This window comes from Miniopterus natalensis, chromosome 1, assembly GCF_054644295.1.
Source record: "Miniopterus natalensis isolate mMinNat1 chromosome 1, mMinNat1.hap1, whole genome shotgun sequence".
Lineage (NCBI taxonomy): Eukaryota > Metazoa > Chordata > Mammalia > Chiroptera > Miniopteridae > Miniopterus > Miniopterus natalensis.
Genome location: NC_142081.1, coordinates 50,955,517 through 50,978,999, shown reverse-complemented (window position 1 = coordinate 50,978,999; position 23,483 = coordinate 50,955,517). Strand labels below are relative to the sequence as shown.

General features: G+C 36.9%; 1 protein-coding gene across 3 annotated transcripts in view; it reads right to left on the bottom strand.

The window, feature by feature from the left end:
* Nucleotides 1–23,483, bottom strand: part of MYO5A (myosin VA) — a 168,517-nt gene that overhangs the window by 77,324 nt on the left and 67,710 nt on the right. For all 3 annotated transcript variants that reach the window (XM_087821400.1, XM_087821398.1, XM_087821399.1), the window contains exons 5-9: nucleotides 16,163–16,319; nucleotides 10,818–10,961; nucleotides 8,552–8,633; nucleotides 8,077–8,184; nucleotides 5,881–5,987 (exon numbers count right to left, since the gene is read on the bottom strand). In XM_087821400.1, the coding sequence (XP_087677526.1) occupies nucleotides 5,881–5,987; nucleotides 8,077–8,184; nucleotides 8,552–8,633; nucleotides 10,818–10,961; nucleotides 16,163–16,319 (598 nt within the window). The remainder of the gene's footprint in view (nucleotides 1–5,880; nucleotides 5,988–8,076; nucleotides 8,185–8,551; nucleotides 8,634–10,817; nucleotides 10,962–16,162; nucleotides 16,320–23,483) is intronic.

Below are 23,483 nucleotides of genomic sequence, written 5' to 3'. Positions count from 1 at the left end.
AGATTTGAAAGAGGAGAAGGTGTTAAGTCCGTGAAAGGGTGGGGAAAGGGTCTTCCAAGCTGAGGGAACAGCTGATGTAAAAATCCTGCAGTGGGAAGGTGATGGGTCACTATGAAGGAGGGAGTGAGGAAGGGAGAAGATGTATGTGATGAAGCCAGAGGCAGGCAGAGGCTATACCACGGCTAGTCTTTATCCTGAGAGCAAAGGAGGGCAACTAAAGGGTTTTAAAAAGATAACTTGATAGTTATTTGTGTGACTTCTTACATTAGAATCTCTCTAATCACTTACATGAGTAGACATTCAATAAATATCTGTTTAATTTAATCCACATTAGTGTATTATATTTTTCAAATCTTCATTCACATGTTTCAATGGAATCTGATAACATGCCTCGGGGGTAGGCAGGACAAATACTGTAATCTCTAATTAACAGATGAGGAAATGAGATCCAAAAAAATAGCTTGTCAAAAAGTCAGATAGCCATTTTATGTCAGAATTGTTGTTAGAACCTGGGCTTCCTGACCCCTCATCCCCTGACCCTTCCCACTGAAGCAGTCCCTTCCTTCTTTCATCTCCCTTCCTCCGAAGTAATCATTTCAGATACCAATCAGCACCATTACCAACAGCATGGTTCAACTCCCTTAAATAAGCAGTTTATTTTACTCATACATAGACAAATGATTTCACATCATTTTTTTTTATCCTCTCCTGAGGATATTTTTTCCATTGCTTTTCAGAGAGAGCAGAAGGGAGAGAGAGAGAGGGAAACACCAATGTGAAAGAGACACACTGGTTGCTTCCCGCACTCACCCTGAAACGGGGCCGGGCATCAAACCTGCAGCCCATGGACATGCCCTTGGCTGGAATCAAACCCAAGACCCTTCGATCTGCGGGCCGACGCTCTCACCGCTGAGCAAAACCCGCCAGGGCAGATTTGGTATCATTTAAAAGTGAATCGTAGCCCACCTGGGCGTGGCTCAGCGGTTGAGCATCGACCTAGGATCCAGGTGATCGGGGTTCGATTCCCAGTCGGGGCACATGCCCGGGTTGCGGGCTGCAGCTGATCAATGACTCTCTCATCAATGATGTTTCTATCTCTCTCTCCTTCTCCTTCCCTCTCTCTGAAATCAATAAAGATATGTTTAAAAAAAATAAGAAAATTTAAAAAAATAAAATGTTTAAAAAAAAAAAAGAAAAGTGAATCGTACTCTCTAAACATTCTAGTTGAATGGTTTTATTGTATTGTTCTATTAGATCAGGGGTGGGGAAACTTTTTTCTGCCAAGGACCACTTGGATATTTATAACATCATTCATGGGCCATACAAAATTATCAACTTAAAAATTAGCTATTACAAAAGCTCCTAGGTTTATTGAATTTTGAGTCCTGCCTGTGGTTTCCTTGGCAGGGCCGGACCAAGAGCCGGACATTCCCCACCCCTGTATTAGATCAAGGATGTTAACTGTTTTGTTCAAATGTTCTAACTTTACTAATTTTTTAATTTCATCTACCAATAATCGAGAGAAGTCAATAATATACCATTATAATAGATGTGTTGGTTTCTTCCTGTGGTTTCGGTTGTTCTTTGCTTTATACATTTGAAGGCCACATCATTACATACATGCCAAACCTAGAGCTACTGCACCTTCCAGGTGAATGAATCCTCTCACTACATATGGACTCTACTTATCTCTAGTACTGCTTTTGGCCTCAAAGTCTATTTTGTCCAGTATCAATATAACTCTGCCAGTTTTTTCCTAGCTATTATGGTGTGTCTTTTCTAAACCTTTTATTTTCAAACTTTCTGTATCGTGTTTTAGGAATCCTTCTTTTAAAAGTATATACCTGAATTCTTAAACCAGTCTGACAATTCATTTTAACTGAAACATTAGTCCATTTGTAATTATTTATTTCTATCCTGTTTTATGACTTTATTTGTCCCACTTTCTCTAAATACTTTCTCTCCCTTTCTTGATATATTTAAATTATGTTTTTTAGTCTATTTTCCCCTCTACTAGTTTGATAGGTTTACTTTCTGTTTCTACTTGTATAAAAGAAGTGTTAAGTTATATTAGTTAACTCAATCTAATTAACTTATACTAACTCTAGTACTTTAGTTCTATCTTTCTGGGAGAGAGGAGGGACTGGTGATTTACTTTATTTTTTAAACTTTTTATTTTGAACTGATTTTAGACTAATAGAAAATTGCAAGTACAGTACAAAGAATTCCCTTCATCCAGAGTCCCTAGAAACAGTATTAACATTTAACATTTGCTTATATCATTTTCTTTCTCTCTCACTCCTTCACACATATAATCACAAATTTTTTTTCACAACCTTTTGAGAATAAGCTGCAAACATAACACCCTTTTAGTCCTAAATATTTCACTGTGCACGTCCTAAAAACCAAAAGCACTATCTTACATATCTATGGTATAATAAATAAAATCAGAAAATTAACAATGATACAAACTTATTATCTAATCTATAGATGTAATTCAATTTTTGCTGATTGACCTAATAATGTCCACTGTGGAAAAACAAACACACAAAACATTTCTATGGTCCATGGTCCAATCTCGGTTCATCCAATGAATTCAGTTATCATGTTTCATTAATCTTTTTATTTTTACAATTTTTTTTTATTGATTGATTTTAGAGAGAGAGGAAGGGGGGAGAGAGGGAGAGAGGCAGAGAGAAAAACATCAATTTGTTGTTCTACTCATTTATGCATTCATTGGTTGTATGTTCCCTGACTGGGGATAAAACCCTCAACCCTGGCATATTCAGATGATGCTGCAACCAACTGAGCAACCTGGCCAGGGCTCATTAATCTCTTTTAATCTGAACACTTCTTCACTCTTTTTTTGTCTTTAGTGATCTTGACTCTTTTTTTTTAATTGTTGTTAATCCTCACTGGAGGATATTTTTCCATGAATTTTTAGAGAAAATGGAAGGGAAGGAGGGAGGGAGGTAAGGGGAGAGGGAGAGGGGGAGGGGGGGGGAGAGAAACCGCTTGGTTGCTTCCTGCATGCACCCTGACTCCTGCAACCCAGGCACATGCCCTTGATCGGAAATCGAACCCTCTGTGCACAGGCTGACACTGACCACTAAACTACACCAGCCAGGGGGATCTTAACATTTTTTAAAAAGTATATCCCTTGATTTGGGTCTGTATGATGTTGCCTCACGATTAGATCTGGGTCATGCATTTTTACCAGAAACACCAGATAAGTGATTGATGTTGCACTCTCCTCAGTGCTCCATATCAGAAGTTATGGGACCAGTAATGGTCCCATTACTGGTCATGTCCATTGTGGTCGCTTGGTTGAGGGAATGTCCACTAGATTTCTCCACTAGAAAGATAACTATTTTTCCCTTTGTAATGAGTAAGTATTTTGTGGAGAGTGCTATCTTGTGCAGCCCCATTCATTATTTTTTATTATTGTTGTTGTTTTAATGAATCAAACTTTATCTATATTTGCTTGTACTTTACTAGTTTATTGAATCATCATTTCTTCTCACATTTTAAATCTTCTATCTGGGATCACTTTCCTTTTACCTAAATGATGTCCTTTAATATCTTCTTTAGTGAGGGCCTATTGCCGACAAATTCTAACAAGTTTCTATTTGTCTAAAAACACTTCTATTTTTCCCTAATTCCAGAAAGATATTTTTATTGGATATACAATTCTAAGTGAATAGTAATTTACCCTGTAACAATAGACAGTAGTCCACTGTTTGCTGTCTCACGTTGTTACAAGTTGGAAAATGAGCTATCAGTTTAATTGCTATTTCTTCAAGACTAATACGTCTTATCTCCCTGCCTGTTTTAAGACTTTTCTCTCCTGCCTTTGGCATCATTATGGTTTGCTTAGAGGTGGATTTTCTTTTTATTTATTCTCACTGGGATTTTTTGGACTTTCCAAATCTGTTTAGTGACATTTGACAAATTCTGAAATTTGTTAGTAATTATCTCTTCAAATGTTTTATGTCTGCCTTATTCTCTTTTTTCTTTCTGTTAGGAATTCTCATTAGATTAAAATTCAAATTTATTACTCTACCCTTCATCTCTCTTAACTATTGTCTTCATTGTTCACCCCTTCTTCTCTGAGTCCAATCTTGAATTTTGGATAATTTCTTCCCATCTATCTTCTAGCTCATCAGCTCTCCACTTAGTTGTGTCAAATCTATTAATTTCTTTCTTAGTAGGTTGGACTCTGCTCTTCTGTTATTTTATCTAGCTCCTTCTATTTTGTTTCATCATGGTATTTATGATTTTCAACTATGAGTCAATATTTCCTATAATTTTTCTCAACTCTATTGAGGCCTCTATTGAAGGTGGACCCTCCAAAGTAAATTTGCATTTGCTTCTGTCAGGCATCTAGAGCACTGCCATTCCAGGACAAATTTAAGCTAAGTTTTCTGTATGTAGCTTTCTGGGATCATCCGGGAACTATGGAGTCAGGCTGGGAGTATGTAGATGGTCAGTTCATTGCTATAAATTTTTAGGGAACTATTTTTTCTCCCTCTACTTAGCACTAAGGCTTGAGCCTGATTAATTTTTCTTTGTACTCTTGAAGTAGGTGGTGGACAAGTTTATTATTAGCTCCCCGATTAAAGTCTGTTTTAGGCAGTGGTTCCCTTATTGGTTCCCCTGTTTATGTAAGTCCTAGACTATCTTTTCTCTTCTGCACCCCCCTTGGCTATGAAAACCAAAGCTCAAGGTCACTGGGTTCTGCAAATTCCCTCATGGTGAGTCCTAGCTTCAGGGTTCTGCTTTGTTCTCTGAGTTCCTATTTTTACCCAGTTTTTAGCCTCTGAGTGGTTCTTATATTTTTAGAGTATTTAAAATATAATTTATTCAGCATTAAGGTCAATCAGAGCACCTACTCCAAAACTGAGGTCAAAGAAGCAAAGCTACTTACCCCAAAACACAGAGTAAATAGTAGAGTTGGGCTTGAACCCAAACAGAGATACTGACACACATATTTCAAAACTAAAGTTGAACTTACCCAAATGTAAGTCACATAAGTTAATCTACATGTAAATTTGCTAATATCAACTCAGGTATCTGAAGAGTAAAACACAAATCTCAAGACTGTCTTCTACTTTAATCTTTGAAGAAGCAGGATGGAAAAACAATTAATTATATTAAAACTGCCTCTATTTTAATAAAGTTAAAATATACCTAATAAATATATGTGTGTGTGTGTTATCTTTGATGGTAGTGATTAGCAAACACTGCAAATCATAAATGTCCAATGAGGACAATTTGGACTGTCAGGTTTGTTAGTTTAAACAAATATTTCCAAAACAAACAAACAAACAAACAAACAAACCAATGTTTCCACACATGAAATGGGGCTTTAATTCTCAGTGTGCAGTTATCATTGTGTGTGGAAGAATATGTAAAGCACAGTGGAGACACCGTCTCACAGCCATTTAGTCCTTCCCAGGAGTAACCACTGCTAACAGTTTCTTCAATTGTTTTTGAACCATATGAAATTTCCACAGCTGGAGACAAAAATCAAAGTTTTAAATTTTTGGCACTCGTGCCAAATAAACCCTTCTCTCTAGACTCACCAATCCAACTTTCACATCTATTTCTCACCTCTGTTTATACAAATGAGACATGCATACAAGTTTGAGTCTCCTACTCTCTCTCACACACATAGACACACACGCACACACACACACAATCACTGTGCACTATGGATTAGAATCCCTATGTCTTTATTTTCACTTCAAGATTTCACACCTGTAATTCTCTCTCTGATAATGTTAATAGATAGAATTCAAATATATTTCTTCCACAAAAAAATCAACAAATCTAAATTACAAATCAACTGCCATCACACTAGGCTTGTTCTGAACTTACAGGTATTGTGCAGCTGTCTGAGTCTCGAGACGTAAATCCAACGTTACCTAAGTGAAGAATGCCAGCAAGTATTCGGAAAATTCCCATCTGATAAGATTCACTAATTCCTGAAACAACAGAGTAAATGAACAAGTGATTAATTTTAAAACAGGAACTAAACAATTATAGCAATTTTAAGCCTTTTAACTTTTCAATATTGCCAGATATTGTGCACATTATAATGTGTCATAGTTAATATTTCCATCATAGTTGCGAGCATGAGGTGTGTAGTGAGACAAACCTGGCTCAAGGCCTGGCTCTGCTCCCGACTTGCCATCTCATACGGGCAGGTAACCACCTTGCTAGGCTTCTGTATTCTGATTTGAGATATGGGAATAACTGTGACTCTCTCAAAGGGTGATTCTGAACATTAAATGAGAAAATGCACGTAGTATACTTAACATACCATATAACATGTGGTAAGTGCTAAATTATCATCATCATTGTTACACACTAGAGTTAAGTATTTTGTTAACATGATTACCTTTTCTATTTATATCTACTCCAAATGCAAACTGCAGCCCAATAAGGTTGTTTTAAGTCAGATTATTTAATAACTTCTTTTAACTACAGACCAAGTGTAAGTCAAAGAGACCCCAAGATTTAGAAGTGTTTAGGATGCTGCTGTACTCCACCCTGATGAGCGAGTGTCCGACTGCAGCATTAGAGCAGGATCTGAAGGATGAGGGGGGATAAAAAAGCTGAACAGCTCTAGGCTTTTTATGAGATCTGGCTTCATTTTTCAATAAGGCAAGAATTTCCAGAATGTTAGATATATGTATATGCAAGTAAATATAGTAAAATTATTTCCAAATATGTAATCATATCCAGGGGAACTGAGCACTGATCTTATAATGAATGTTTTTGCCATCTCCTGCGTTATGGCTTTTTCAAATCTCTAATTTTCTATTTAAAGCGGTGTTTTTCAAAATTTAATATGCAGATGAATCACCAATGGCTCTTATTCAAATGCAGATTCTGATTCAGGAGGTCTAAGGTAGGTCTGACATTCTGAATGTTTACAAGCTCTAGGGTCATCCTGGACCATACTCTGATTAGCAATGCTTTTAAGTTAAATTAATTCACTCCAGGGTATCCCTCAAATTACCAACATATGATTTTGAATTTATTCATATTCTGAGGTTCTTAAATAAATAATTTACCATTGAAGTCGTACATTACAGTTCTAAAGAATTATTTATTTATATGTAGACCCAATATTTTTTAAATATTAGAAACAAGACAGTGCATTTCAAAAACAGAATAAACTACAGGTAATACATTGTTTTGTTATCCAGCCAACTCAGCCACATAAAACAAAACAAAACAAAACAAAAACCTAGCCCAGCTGGTGTGGCTCAGTTGGTTGCATCTGGTGCACCAAGATGTCACTGGTTCAATTCCCGGTCAGAGCACATGCCCAGCCTGGCCGGGCATGGCTCAGCGGTTGAGCGTTGACCTAGGATCCAGGTGATCGGGGTTCAATTCCCAGTCAGGGCATATGTCCAGTTGTGGGCTTAATCAATGACTCTCTCATCACTGATGTTTCTGTCTCTCTCTCTTCTCCTTTCCTCTCTCTGAAATCAATAAAGATATATTTTAAAAAAAAAGAACACATGCCCAGGGTTGCGGGCTCAATCCCCAGTAGGGAGAATGCAGGAGGCAGCTGACTGATGTTTTTCATCAATGTTTCTCTCTCTCCCTCTCCCTCCCTTTCTCTATAAAATCAATTAAAACATATTTAAGAAGAAAAAAGAAAAAGAAAAAAAACAACCCTGCAAAATATGAGTTTGTATAGGAACCCATTTCATTTATCTCTAGGCTTTAGATTTTGCAAAAACTTAAGCAGAGTTAGTCCTACCTCCCTTGTCCCAAATGTGTTTTAAAATAGCTTTATTGAAGGATAATTTGCAAACCTTAAAATTCTCCGTTTTAAGTATGCAATTCAATGATTTTTAGTAAACTTACAAAGTTGTGCAACGTTCACCACAATCTAATTTTAGAACAGTTCCCATCACCCCCCCAAAAAAGCCTTGTGCCCATTTGCTGTCCAACAATACACATGAGTTAACATGAAGCTAAGCCAATGTTCCAAACAAATGTTGCATGAGTCAAAAAGCTATTGCTCAAAAGAGCTCAAGAATAAAATCACATTACCTAGCAAAGTGCAGGCCTGCCTGGTATGTGCCATCTCCTTCGCATCATCGATTCCTTCAATCACAGGACTGCCACCTTGCTTCGTGTAATGAAAGTGATTTGCATTTCCTGCAAATAAGAAAGAAGATAAAAGATCTGCAGCCTATGAAAAAGACTTCTACCCTTTTGTCTATACTCTGAATTAGGAGCAATGATAGCACAGTTGAGTGTATAGAGTCAGGACTTCCAATGCCTGTGCTTTCAGTTATATTTTGATACAAAACTAAAAATTAAATAATAAAGTAAAATGTTTATAGTTTATTTATCTTAATTGGTGAAATGAACAGTCCTTTCCTAAATCAGTTATATTCCAATCATCCATAAATATTTCAGTATGAGATAATCTCCTCCAGAACAAGTAAGCTTATCAACTCATAATTAACATAATTTAACAGAAAACAATACTAGTGCAATAAATCTAATGCCATATTCATACCTAATCGCAGCATCTTAAATTCAGGTAACTTTGCTGAGGCACAAAGTTGATAGAAGATATGGTAGTTTCTTTCCTCTTCTGCCTTTAAAATAAGAATTTTCAATGACAGCATTTTAATCTAAAACTCAGAAAATTCTATCTTAAGCTAAAATTTTAATATTTAATTACCTCAGTGCAATAAATTGTCCTTTCCCAAAATTTCCTAATATGTATTTATGATTACTAAATCTTATGATTTATTAGCCATGTGCAAATGGGTGAGTGTGCATCTGTTGGTCACATTCAACATAAAATATCTGATAGCAATGCTTTCTGAATTCGTGAACAGCTTGACATATGCCATTGACATACGAGATCATTGTCTTTAGGGGAAGCTAAAACCATTTTTTTAGAATACTTAATATTTTCTCACAGTGCCTCTTAGATTAATGGACTTCCTAACACCTTGAATGAATATCTTGTCTTTGCCATAATTTAGACTAGACTACTGTGGTTGTTTTACAAAATTCATAAATGCACTACATCTTCTGTATTTTGGCTTATATTTTTTAATATCAATAAAAATATTTTATAAAATAGAAAATAAATCATGTACAAGTCCAAAATAATTTCTTAGTATTTCTTGAATCTTTTTCTACATATATATCTTTAAAATACAGTTATAATAATACTGTAATAATATTCATGCAAAATTGAATCCTTGTACTCTATTATCATATCCTTGAATTCTGCAGTGTATTCAGCTGACTAAAGTAAACAGCAAGGCCAAGGTCAGGTTTGATGCCCAAAGGGGGCTGATGTCAAGTAAAGAAAACCTATTACAGGAACAGAAGACATGGAACAAATTAACAATATACCAAATGATTATAAACATGATTAGACAAAAGACTGAGTAATTTGGCTCACAGATAACTAGAAAAACTAACGAAATGCTTTGGTCCTTTGTATATGAAGGACAGTATCAATTATGCTCATCTGACTAAGTCTGACACACCAAATATTCTCAATATTATTTAGTCCTGGGGATTGGGGAACAACTAGAATAACTTCAACATCTCTAGATAAGACAGGATTAGGCCTTAACATTCTGTCTTAAGCCCTTACTCGCCTCTGGTAACCATACCCACTTAACCTTTAATTGTTTACTTATCAATCAAATCTGTACTATTTAAACCTAATTTTCTCTTATATCTACATATTTCCCCCATTCTTTCTTTTGGCTTCTAAGTATTTTTAAAAAAATCCCTATACAAGTATATATGTTACATGTTAACATTGCTTTGTGTGTACCTACATATTAAAACAATGGAGAAGAGTGACTATTGCTTCATTATATAAATTGGGTATTATACTTTAGGTGGCCACAAATCAGGCACATCCCCAAAGTCAAAGCCAGGGTAGAGCCAGGGTAGGTGCAGGCTGCCCAAACTCAGGACTCTTAGTATGTTCCAGGCACTTTCAAAGCCATAACAGACTTGTGCAATGGAAATTGTAGGTACTGCGACATGGCAGTGCCAGTGGCATCTGAACTTCAGTGCAGTGGGCTTCCAATTAGGGGCTACAGAAACCCTGATCTCACAGCCTGCAGTGGGGCAGCAGCAGCTCTCTACTAGGTGTTTTCCAATGATCAGAAGACATTTCCTAAGTATGCCTGTAAATATATCAATGTATGCCTACCCATGCTATACACCTACAGTATTTCCCACTTAGAGATAAAAAAGTACCGGAAGCAGAAATGTGAAGAATATCCTGCAAAGATATATAAACTTGAGTGTGTTCTTTGACAGTAGTTCACTAATAACTTGTGAAGATTTTTTTAACCCTCATTATTCTATCTGAATAGTATCATATTCTAAGAGAGGAGAAGAAAAAGGAAAGAGAACAGGGATAATTTATTTTTCTTAAACTGAGTTCAAACTGTAGCTCACTGAAGGCATAAACCAATGTCTTTCCTATCAATTGAGATATATGACAGACAAGACTAAACTAATAGCACCTTTTCTTAACTAAGTTTATCCTACAAGCATCTGCAGGAAAAAATAAAAAATATTAAACCTACACTAGTGCCCAGACCCAAAGATTGTTAGTCTAATGGGTTTTTCCTGCCTCTGACAGGCATCATTTTATGTTTCAGTCCAAGTGTGGTTTGCACTAATGTCATAATACACTCAAGAGCATCTGAAAATATAATGCAAACCAGCAAGCATAAGCTCTGGAATAATCTGGCAACCTAACACAAGTATATATGTGTACATGCCCAGCTTACCTGGAACACCACTCGAGATTTCTCTAAAAGGTAAGTTCTCATATTGGCACCAATGATTCGATATCTCTTATCAAAACCAATCTCAATATATTTCCCAAAACGGCTGCTATTATCATTCCTGGTTGTCTTAGCATTTCCAATTGACTAAGAAGCAAGGGGGAAAAATAAGATTTTATTATTTTTAAAATAAATGTATTGGGGTGACACTGGTTAAAAGGGTTATATAGGTTTCAAGTGTGCATTTCTATGATACAAGATCCATTTATTGCACTGTGTGCCCATCACCCAAAGTTAAACCACCTTTTGGAAGTGCAATTCATAACATGGCATTTACAGAGTTGGTTCAGGGAAAGGACAGAACACAGCCCTTTAAAACTGATTCTTTTAAGACCAGAACCAATATCGCCTTTGCAGGCACAAGTGTATGTTTTATTCACTGCACAGCCACACAGGTATATACTGATAGTTTGCATCTGCCTTGTTATTCTCACACAAATTATTTTCATGAACAGTAAACCTGAACCTGCAGCTGGGAGGTCTTCATGTGCCACTGGTGGAATCTGAACATGTTCATTCATGCCAGCAAAGAAACAGAAGAGATGGCACTGGGAGCTTCCAAGGCACAGGCCCTCTTGGTTAAACATTAGGGTTTTGATTTCTTTAAAAACTTAGTCTGTTTTATGTAAATAAGCTGGACAGACCAAATTAGTATTCTTCTGAAAATGTTGTTCTATGTTCAGGATCTCTTTAGCCAGACGTTTCCATCAGCTTATCCTGTGACAACAAAAAAGTCCAGCTGGGCTGCTTACTTGTGGAGAATTAGTAATTACTCCCTCCATTCAAAACCATCTTCAGAAACCAGAGACAGTAAAATTTGGCTTTGGATTTTGGTAGGTATATCTAACTTGCAAAACATCTGCTACAGGATGCAGAGAATGTAGCTTCCTTCTAAATTTTTAATATAATCTTAAAAATTAAAATGGCATAGGTTCTGTTTTCTGATTTAGGTAATATTTAGGTACCATTTTTCTTTCAAGGCCAAGCAAAAAACATGGTATAGTTAGAAAAGCAAGTGTTCATATAATGCATATATTACATGTTTAATATGATAATTTCATAAAATTAATATCTTTCACTTGTGCAAAGCCTATGACTATCAAGATTAGTATATTGAAACCACAGCAGTGAGAAAGGTCTGAATGCTCTGGAGTGTTAAAAAAAAAAGCAATACAAATATAAGTGATAAAAACAGTAACACAGTCACAAAAGTCAACACATTAGAATCTCTACTCCATCAAAGAAAATGTATTTTCGCTCTGAAATGCAGGGCAGGTATTGCTCTATTTTGTTTTGGCAGGGAGAATACTGCTATATTTCAGATTAACATTTTCAATGGAGAGGATGATTCAATGCTACCTCCCCAGCAAAATAACAGGGGGATCTAATATAGCCTAACATAATTTAACAATAAAGGTATTTATTCAAATATTCCCCTTCTTTTTTCTTTTTTTTAAATCCTCACTGGAGGATAGGCTTTTTTATTGATCAGAGAGAGAGAGAGAGAAACACCAATGTAAGAGAGAAACACTGATGAGTTGCCTCCCGTGCACACCCCAACGGGGAATCAAACCCACAACCTTTTGGTGGATGGCACGACGCTCCAACCAACTAAGCCACCCGGCCAGGGCTCCCCTTCTTATTACAAAAACACAGCAAAAAATCTCTGTATATTCCCACTATTTTTATTTTGTTTAGAAAAGAATGTTAATGATAAATGTGGAATTTTCTTTCAGCACCCTATATTCTGTCAAAGGGCAAATGAGGGGTTACATGCAGCAGCACTGGCAGCAGCAGAAGTAATTACTTAGTGCTTACACAGCACTGTCCTAAGTACTTTCCTGCCAGCATCTAAGCAAGTTGGGAAAGGTGAGCCACAGCTTCCCCTCTCGCCCTTACTTACGCCACCTTCCATATGGCATCTCTCTCCCCTCCCCTCAGAATGGAAGTTAGCATGGCCAACCTGCCCAAACAATACTACACTCAATGGGAAGAGACAGTGAGTAGGCAAGGGTTGAAACATACTCCTTTGTCTTTGAGTAAAAGGTATTTATACGTAGAGCAAAAAATGGGAGAAGAAGCCAATGAAACAGAAGTCTAAAGATCTGGGTATCACACCAGGCCCTACTACCAACTTGCCATCATTCAATCTTTTGAGGAGCTTCAGTGTCCCCAAGTATAAAGTGACTAGGATATTGATGAGCTCTAGGGTCCTTTTAAAAAATAAAACATTATGATTCTAAGCTTTGAACCTGATATGGAAAGAAGGTTCTATAGCCCTGGTCGGTGTTCTCAGTGGTTAGTGTATCGGCTCGCACACCAAAGGGTCAAGGGTTCGATTCCTGGTCAAGAGTGTGCAGGAGGCAACTAATCGATGTCTCTCTCCCATCAATGTTTCTCTCCCTTTCTCTCCCCCCTCCTTCTTTCCCTCCCTCCCTTCCACTCTCTAAAAAATGGAAAAATATCCTTGAATGAGGGGGAAAAAAACAAAAAGAAAAAAGAAAGAAGGTTCTATATATAAACAATACCTTTGTCCATTCTCCCTGTCTCCTCTGCCTTATAAGAGCTGTATTCACAACAACCTCCCTTAATGCTATTTTCATTTCAATCAGCAAGAAATTGCTAAAGGAAAGGAGGAGATTTGTGGTCTTGATTTTACTGTTGATTTCAGTAAAATGTAGAGTAATTTATTCTTCTTTACTAAATGGAGATGAAGCTCTTCAACTACAGTTACTGAAGATGAAAAAGGACAATTAAGAAAGACCCAATGTGCTCCAAGAATCTTCCCTGTCCCCATCTTAGGACAAAAATTTCCAGGAGAGAGAAAATTTGATAAAATAGAGCAAAAAGATCACTTCTTTGTACATCATTTGTATTTTGCAAAAGGAGCCCATCCACGCTGAGCGTGAGGAGCTGGCTTTCTGAAGGATAATTCGCAAGTCCCATTAGCCACTGGGGTGTGATGTTAACCATGAAGAAAGCTCATTATCCAATGAGGAGTGTCAGCAGATCACTGGCGAACCGGACTCACCTTTCTCTATATCACAGGAAAGGGCTCTGATACAGAGACACTGTCTTGGAGCAGGTTTAAAGCTACAAATTTTCTGGGCCACATATTCAATATTGTACCTATGTGAGTGTTTTTCTTGTACTATAAACCCTTTGTCACCATTCTTCAGGCCATATTCCATTTTAATCTTTCAAATTGGGATGCCTTCACTGATAGTTGTTGAAAATTAGTTCTCTCTTTACCAAATTTTCTTTCTCCAAATTCTTAAAGAAAAACTAAACAACACTATATTTGGAAGTAGCTAAGCATAACTGATGGCTTTACCCTTTTTTGCTCATCCTAGCAAGCAGGGTAAGTTCCTTATAAGAGCACATTAAAAAGTAGTCTCTGACCCGGCCAGGCGTGGCTCAAGGGTTGAGCATCGACCTAGGATCCAGGAGGTCACGGTTCAATTCCCAGTCAGGGCACATGCCTGGGTTGCGGGCTCGATCCCCAGTAGGGGGTGTGCAGGAGGCAGCCAATCAATGACTCTCTCATCATTGATGTTTCTATCTCTCCCTCTCCCTTCCTTTCTCTGAAATCAATAAAGATATATTATTTTTTTAAAAGTAGTCTCTGTGGCCATTCGAAATTTTCAATATTACTCCTACTAACACAACTAAAATCTGTGTTATAGAAAAACCAATGAAGCTATTTTTGGAAAGAGGTCATAAACTATTTCTTTCAACTTGACATATTCCAGCAGGTTCATTCCAGACTTACATTATTATACAGTCCACGCCTAGAAAAGATGGGATTCCTGGATGCCAGCACAGTGAAGACTAGCACATTCTAACATTAGGGTCTAAGGATGGGCTAAACTATTGTCCAATATCAAGAACTCATTGTCATGACAAAAACAGTCCCAAATAATGGTGGGAAGCAAAGCCCTGTTCTTTCCTGAGCCAAATCCCAAAACTGGTTCTAAAGGTCGAATTTCCCTGGTATTAATACTAGTGGCCTCCATTACTATAGCTTAAATTCTTCAAAATCTTAATAGTTGCTTAAAATCTTTACTACTCTCTTTTGGCACAAACTTCTGTTTCCTCCTGTCCATGCTATTTCAGAAAACTTTTCCAGTTCTCTTTCCATAGTGCACCCAGCCCAGGAGGCCTCTTCACTTCCCCAAGAACAGAAGTCCTGCAGCTCTAGGAGGCAGCCCTATAGGCAAAGGGTCACAGCATCTGTTCTGAAGTGTCACACACAGCACTGCAAACCAGGCACAATTACCTCTGGGCTGATTATTGCAAAAACCACTTGTACCACGGGTGCACGAGGCCAGTTCTAAACTCCATCTGTGTTTGGGTGACAAATAAGCCTTGACAAAGGAAAAAACAGGAATAAAATATGCTGACTTCAACTTTTAATAAGGTTTGTTTCTGCAAACTAATTTCTCTCCATTTAATAAGACTTCTTTTTCTCCATTTAATGGGACTACTTACAAAAATGTAACTTTCCTAGAATCATATTAGACAAATAATTCTCTAGTTATCAATCCTAAAATACTCAAACTCTCACACAAATAGGTCCATTTTCTTTGGCATAAGCATTTCTACTTAATATACATATTCCACTTTTAAAAGGAAAGCCTTTCATAGTTCTTCCTTTCTCAAGAATTTATAGTTATTGAATTTCTTTTTCAAACCTAAAATTGTGTGATATGCTTGACAGAAACAAGAAGGGAAGTGTTTACAAGATCATGATTTAAGTTTATAGTTCAAATCTGGGGAAAAATTAAAATTATATGGCTAAACAGGTTGGACTAAGTACAGAAAATGAAATGTGGGTAAAGGAATAATGAAACTCATTCATGCTTGAACACAGTGAATCCTATGTTCTGGAAGGAACTTAAATAAGATCCCAGGATTGAGGGGAAATTAGTAACTTATAGTCTAGAACACAGAACAACAGATTTTAGCCAATTAAGTAGGAGAAAGAAACTTCAGGAAATGAAGTACCATTCCCAGGTATTTAGAGGCAATAATTTAATGCTAGGCTAAAAATGCAGGATTATTAAATAAAGTAGATGCCTCTACAGCTGAACTTTACTCAAAATATCTACCTTCCCGAATATTTACTGCTCCAAGATCTCTTACTAACATGTAAAGAAGTATTTTCCTACATTTAGTGGCTGGGAGATCCCAGACTTTCTCACATGTGCTGTATCAAGCAGGGTTTTTTTACATGTTTCTTAACAAGAGAATATAGTAAGAAGGCAAGGCTGCTGCTGCTATCTTACCTCCATGATGGGGTTGGAGGCCAAGACCTTTTCCTCAACATTGGCTTCACTGGCAGAACCACTTACAGTTGCAAAGTAGCGCATGGCATACTTAGCTGAGACTGTTTTTCCTGCCCCAGACTCTCCACTTACAATGATGGACTGATTTCGTTCATCTCTGTAAAACAAAGAAGAGTAACTGACAATGCTACCCACTCTGAATGTAATTAACATTATTTCCTCTGTGTTCCCATCAATGAGCCATGGTGAGCTTCCACAGTTCATACATGCAACTACGTGGGAAAGAACTTAAGAATGATATTCCCTAATAAAAATAACTTATAAACTAACAATGAACAGAAAAGAAGAAAAGATATCAAGCATTAAATCAGAAAGCATCACATCTAAGGGTAAATCTGTAATCTCTGAATTTTTTGTATATACATATTTCAAACATATCTATTTCTAGAAAATTATTTTGGTATCTTACAGGACTGTCATCAGCCACCTCAGAAGAGAAAGGAGCCACAGCAAAGGAATTTAGAAAAAAATCCTATTTAATTAAAATTACAAACTATTTACTAGCTAATGGTTCATAAAGTAGTATCTTCCGCAAGCTCCAGCTTCTACTAAAATATCCTCAATACCAGAGAAGAAATGCTTCATTCATTGGCTGTCTGTTCATGTATGTCAGAATTCAAAGACTATCATTATTATTTCTTTACTTCATTCACACAATGACTCAAAAACTCTACATAGATGAACTTTTTCATAAGACTATCATTTCTTTGAGGATAAGGACCTATGTCATCTTTAATATCCAGCACCTAGTCCAGAGCCTGACATGTTACAAATGCTCAATAAATTTGTATTGATTATTAGTAAGTAACTTGAACTTCAATGAACAAACAAGCCTAGGAATCAGTCTCTCTACTTTGTCTATGACTTGTACTAGGACAGAAGCAAGAAACTCCCACGTTCTGAGACAAAACAAGCAGTCAGCTTTAATTCATCAAAATAACTGAGCAAGTACATAAAGGTGGTATCAATTGTGCTCTTAATTTACAAAGAGACAAGAAGACTTCAAAGGTTTTTAGTGGAACTATCCTACAAGGCCACAAGATGGGGGAGGTTATTATACTACAGAAGATTATCTTTTTACCTTTAAAGAGATTTACTTATCCAATAAATATTTATCAAACACCTACTACTTGACAAACACTGTGCTAAATACTAGAGATAAAAGTTACATAAACCATGATCTGCATCCTCAAGTGGTCAATGGTCTAATAGGAAAGACAGACAACTATTTCAAGATTATAATATATGTGCTCAAGATGGAGCACAGAGAGAAAGAGGAGGTGATCACGGAAGACTACCTGGAAATGATACCTGAGCAAGGTCTAGAAATGAGGAGAAGAAAGCAAGTAAGGAATGAGAAAGTTAGGAAGGGAACATTACAGGGAAAGGAGATATCATAAATGAAAGCTCAAATGCATGAGAAGTTAGGAAAAGGCGGATAAGTGACTTTGGCTGGCACATGGATTAATTACAGATAAGGCTGCAGAAGTTAGCAAGACTGAATCATAAAGGCTTTACATGAGATGTTAAGGAATTTGAAGTTTACCTAAAGATTATGGAGTGCCACTGGAAGGTTTTAAACAGAAAATAACACAACCCATTTAGTAAAATCACTCCGGCAGCAACGTGGGATATGGTGGCAAAGGGTCCAGATGAAAAATTAGGGAAGTCTGAACAAAGGTTGTGGTAGTCATTATTGAGAAAGGCAGATGGTTTAAGAGATACAAAATGTACCTGATAATAAATTTCCAAAGTAGAAATTTAGAACTTTCCTAAGGAAAGGGTTCTTTTTCTTTTGAGAAAATGAGGGTTACTGTCTAATTTCACAGACTGTGAAAAGTACAGCGCAGGCCCGATTAAGCACATTCACATGACACTACCAGGGCCATGTAGCAGCTGTTCCTGAGTCTGACTTCTATATTGTGGGGACAATCAGGAGGACCTTGGTAACACACTAAGGGACATCCAATTCTTATAGAACAAGCTTGCACGTAATCCTGTGTTTGTGAAGCTTCCTTGTACGTCATACTTATCTCATTTCCTTTTTACTTGAATTTCTAGACTGTACTGGATACTCCCATTGCCTCTGTTCATTCATGGCTGATTTCAAGAAGAATCACTCTAGTAAAATAGTTCTTCTTGTGGTGCCAATGTCCTTTCTTTTCATCAGTTACAATGTCCTCAGAATTTATCTTTTTCAATACATTAATCAAGAAACAGTATTAGCAGTCCTCATATTACCTTGTACAATATGGTTAGAAAAATTACCTCTTTCTACTTCTTGCATCATCAGTTCTGTCACTACACCCTGTGTGATAGCTAAACTTGACAAAATTCTCCCAGCACTTCTAATAGCAAACAAGCTAAGAAAGCTGCCACTAGTCTCATGAAAAATATTAAAGGCAGTAAGATCAAGAACTATTCAAACAAATCAGAGATTTGTATAAACACTCATGTACATTCTGATGTCAAGCACATGCCAGACACATTTTCTTTTCCACAGTTTAGGATCCTGTACTCATATAACCAACAGTTTTTTAATGTTTTTAAGGGACTTAATTTTTTTTTTTTTTTTTAGATAAAAGATAATATCGTTATTACTCAAAGAGCTCATGCAGATTTTGAAGAACATTAAGACCTCATCAAAGGCATAGAGAAACAGTAACTCATAAAGGAAGAATTCGAAAGATGCAAATGACACAACCCCAGCACCAGTTAAAAAATGAATGCTACAGTTTTTTAATGTTTTTAAGGGACTTTATTATTTCTTACTTTATTATGCCTGACTTTTTGGCAGACAGAATTCTTTTTTCCCCAGGCCTAGTAGAGCATTCCAATATATAAATAAGTATCAATCTTGCATTATATAAACTTCTCTGAGTCCAGATTCCAGTCCTAGCTTTGTCATTTACCAGCTTCATGGCTTTGAGCAATTATATGACCTCTCTGGGTCACAGTTTTCTCACCTTTAAGGTTAAATGGCATCTTAAGGACCCCTCAACAGCTAAAATACTATGATCTAAAAGTCAAACTAATTTTGCAGTTGATTTTTTTTTTAATCCTCACCTGAGGATAGTTTTTCCACTGCTTTTCAGAGAGTGGAAGGGAGGAGAGCAAGAGAGAGCAAGAGAGTGATACAGTGAGAGAAACATCGATGTGAGAGAAACACATGGACTGGTTGCTTCCCGCATGCACCCTGCCCTGACCAGGGCCGGGGATCGAGCCACTTTGCAGTTGATTTTTTAGATGTTGGATTGGCCATACCCTGCAATGTAAGCAAGGGCAAACTCTTGCAACTGGAACAGGACAGGCTTACTGATACTCAGATAGTCTTGAATGGCAATATGTAAGATAGGCAACATTTCTTCTCTGGGGAACCCCTGAATTAGAAATGGCCAAAATCAATAAAGGACTACAAAGAGGAAAATGTAAAATAATCCACTGACTTGCTTTTAAATTAAGAACAGGAATAAAAAATCTTTATAAAGTACAATAAGGTCTTTAAAATGTTTTTCAATTCCACGTGGCCATAGGAAGAAATGCCAAAAATACAGGACAAGAGTAGAGACAGACAGAAGTGAGGAGCCAAGTAGAGACACAGAAGGGAGAAGGGTAGAACATCATAGGGACACACAAAGGGAAAAAACAAAAGGAATATGACAAAGATGGGGAGAAACAGACAAAATCAGGAATAAAAATTTTATGGTTTCATTTAAGCTGTGGCCTTTACATTTGTTTTCTTTTTTAATTTATCTTTATTGTTTAAAGGTATTACAGATGTTCCCTTTTTTCCAACACTTGACCCCCTCCACCCAACACCACACCCCCCCAAGGCCTTCACCACACTGTTGTCTGTGTCCATGGGTTATGCATATGTGCATATAAATTCTTAAGTTAATCTCTCCCCACCCACCCACCCATCCCCGCCTTCCTTCTAAGATTCATCAGGCTGTTCCATGCTTCTATGTCTCTGGATCTATTTAGTTGTGTGGCCTTTAGATTGTTATATTCATGTAAATAATTTATAATTCTTTGAAACTTTGATTAGCTGACCAGTTGCTATTTATAATACTTTGGGTGCTCTTGTCCTTATAAGAGCCTTTTTTCCTACTTTTAGGATGTAGATGTTACGTTAAGGGCCTGATAAAAACCAAGTTAAGGAACAAAGATCCGATACTCCTCATCAAGGACAGATCAATCTGGAGCACCCTAGGGATGCATAAACCAAAGATTTAAGACTTCGGGCTTGGCTAGTCCCCTCAGGGGCCTCTACACTGATTCTAAGGAGCCTGAGTACTGGGTGCCTTGGAGTAGAGCTGAGCTCTTTTGACCTGTTTCAGTCAATGGTGGCTCAGAGGCTCTTATGTGGACTAAAAGCCCCCACCTAAAAATACGGCTTTGTTCTTTCATTCACCAACACGTAATGAGTAGCCACAATGTGCCAAGCACTTTATGAAGATAAAAGACTTCAGAGTCATAGCTTATTGAGGGAGAGTGAAAAGTCCAGTTAAAACACAGTGGAGAAATTGCTAGAAAAGAGGTCTATCCAGGATACTATGAAAGCATGGAGGAAGGGCATAGAATTTCTGGGATAAGAAGGGATGTCAGGAAACATTTTCTAGAGGAGGTCATGCCTGAATTGACTCTTACATAGTTATTAGGAGAATGTGAGAAAAAAGAACTGAGAATTAAACTATGTGGAGGCACTTGAAACCCCAGGAAAAAATTATTTATCGACATAATATCCAATATGGGTTGATGAGAGAGGTTTTATATTTAGTCTATTTTCCTTCAATGGTCCTCAGTACCTGTATCTGTTTAGTATCAATATCTATATCTATTTAGTCTTTCTAGCTTTTCCTTATATTATGTTTATTAAGTTTTCATTTTGTATCAGGTGTATTATTTTACAGATTTTTCCTTTTAAACTTTACCCTGGTTTATCATTGAATACTATTCATATCTTCCAATACCATCAACTTGTCCTCTGCAAACGTAATGAGCATACTTTCAATTCATATCCAGGTCATCAATGAGGAAACTAAATAACATAACCTCAGACCTGATTCCTGCAGAACACGATTTAATATATCCTCCCATGGTAATACTTACTCTTTTGCCTACTGGGTGTTGCCACCTACCTGAGAAAGTATACAAGCACCTGGGTCTAATTTTTGGCTTATAAGTGAACATGTTCCGTGAAACAAATCCTAGAGTTTTACTTTTTTGCAGGCAATCAATCTAATGACTTCTCCCTTTATTTGATCCCTTGTTTAAAAAAAGAAAACATGTAATATAAATAATATAATGCTTTCTTCCAAAGCTGTGTTTTTACTGTGGTGACTTAAAGGTGTGGCTTCACTTGATCCCTAATCCCTACCTCCCTTATGAGAGAGATGCTGAGTTTTCCTACATTATTATCAGTTGTCAAAATCAAGCCACTCTGATGTCTCTCTATGATTACTGCTTTTGATCAATCCCAAGAAGAAAAGATTTAAACTTTAAAAGATTTATACTAGACAATGATTTTACAATGACAATATTAAGTATTATTTTTGAAGTATATTTACTACAAAAGAGTGTGATGGCACTGGTGAATGCTGTGCTTTAGAGGCAGAGAGACTATTCAGAAAGTGAAAATAAGTGTTCCCTAGAGATACATGCTGAGGTCATTTAGTTCCTGGTCAGAAGCCTGTCACATGGCTACCAAGTCCTCTCATATAATCTGACCTTTTTATTCCATCAGTAGAGAGCTACTGCAATTAATATAAAGATGCCATAACAGAAATAGCTAATTATATTTGTTTATAACTTTTACAGACTCTTACACTTAATTTTATTCCTACTGCAACCCTATGGGGTAGACAGTACTCAGCAAGTCCCAAATTCATATAATAAAGAATTCTGAAGAGGAATCATTTACCGGGAGCTGAGATGGTCTAAAAGTAAAATTTGAGTGGAATCATGAAGAATAAATAGAAATCAGGCAGGTAAAGGAGCATGAAAAAGGATTCTCTAGGCTGAATAAAAAGTGTAGAAATAAAAGTATACAATGTTAATTTGAAGGAATAGATGTGTCAGAGTAGAACCACCAAGCTGAAAGTAAGAAAATTAAATGCCAAAGAAGAAAGGCTTCAGAACCTCAGAGCTGGATTCAAATCTCAGTTCTCAGATACTATTTATTAATATGATAGCCTGTACAAGTTACTTTCCTTATCTCTCTGCTCCCCAGGATGTCATGAAGATTAGAGGTAACATGTTGACACCATGCTTGGCACATAGTAGGCATCTAAATATGGTAACTATTAATTACTGTAAGTTAATCCACCTTTACATGCATACATAAAACTCTCCTTATCAGGTAGCATGCATTACTTCCAGACTATTTGCATAAGTAGGATACTTGGTACCACATGGCAGCTGAGTCATAGGGGTTCAGGAATATACAATTTTCCAACCTTTTTATAAGTCTGAAAATTTTTTTTAAGTTTAGAAAAAAGATAAGGCAGTTTTACAATGAGGCTCTCCCTGAAATCCATTACACATAACCCTCTGGCCCACCCGGCACTCCCTACCTCCTTTGCTTTTATTTTTCACACTACCACTTATTAATATATGTGACAACCTGTGCATCTTATTTATTTTTTCAATCCAGGGATCAAACCTGCAACCTGTGTATATGCCCTGATGGGGAATCGAACCTACGACCCTTTGGTGCATGGGACGACGCTCCAACCAACCGAGCCACAGTGGCCAGGGCAGCATCTTATTTATTTTTATTGTTTATCATACCTCACTTCATGAGGGTAGGAATTTTTCTCTATTTTGTCTAATTTGTTCACTGCTCTGTCTCCCATACCCCAAACAGTGCTTGGATGGTGCTCAATAAAGGTATACTGAACAAGCAATGAATTGCACCTTCCCTGAAGATGCAAGGGGCCTCTAGGAGCAATGGTAATGCAAAACACCATAATTCACATCTAGTAAAGATGGCACGTCTTCATTTGGTAAAAAAAAAACACAAGTGATGCTGCAACATCAACGTTCTTGACTATAAGTCTAAGCAGACATGGTCTATTTAGCTCTTGTGGTACATTTTATGAGTACAGATTTATTCATATAAAATGTAAACTTAACATCAGAACTGACTGAAGTATACTGTAAAACTGTGTAAAGAATAAAACTGAGCAAAGAGAAAACCAACAAACAAACTCACAGTTAATAAATCTCACTGAGTGGCTGAGCCACAGGAGAATAATGA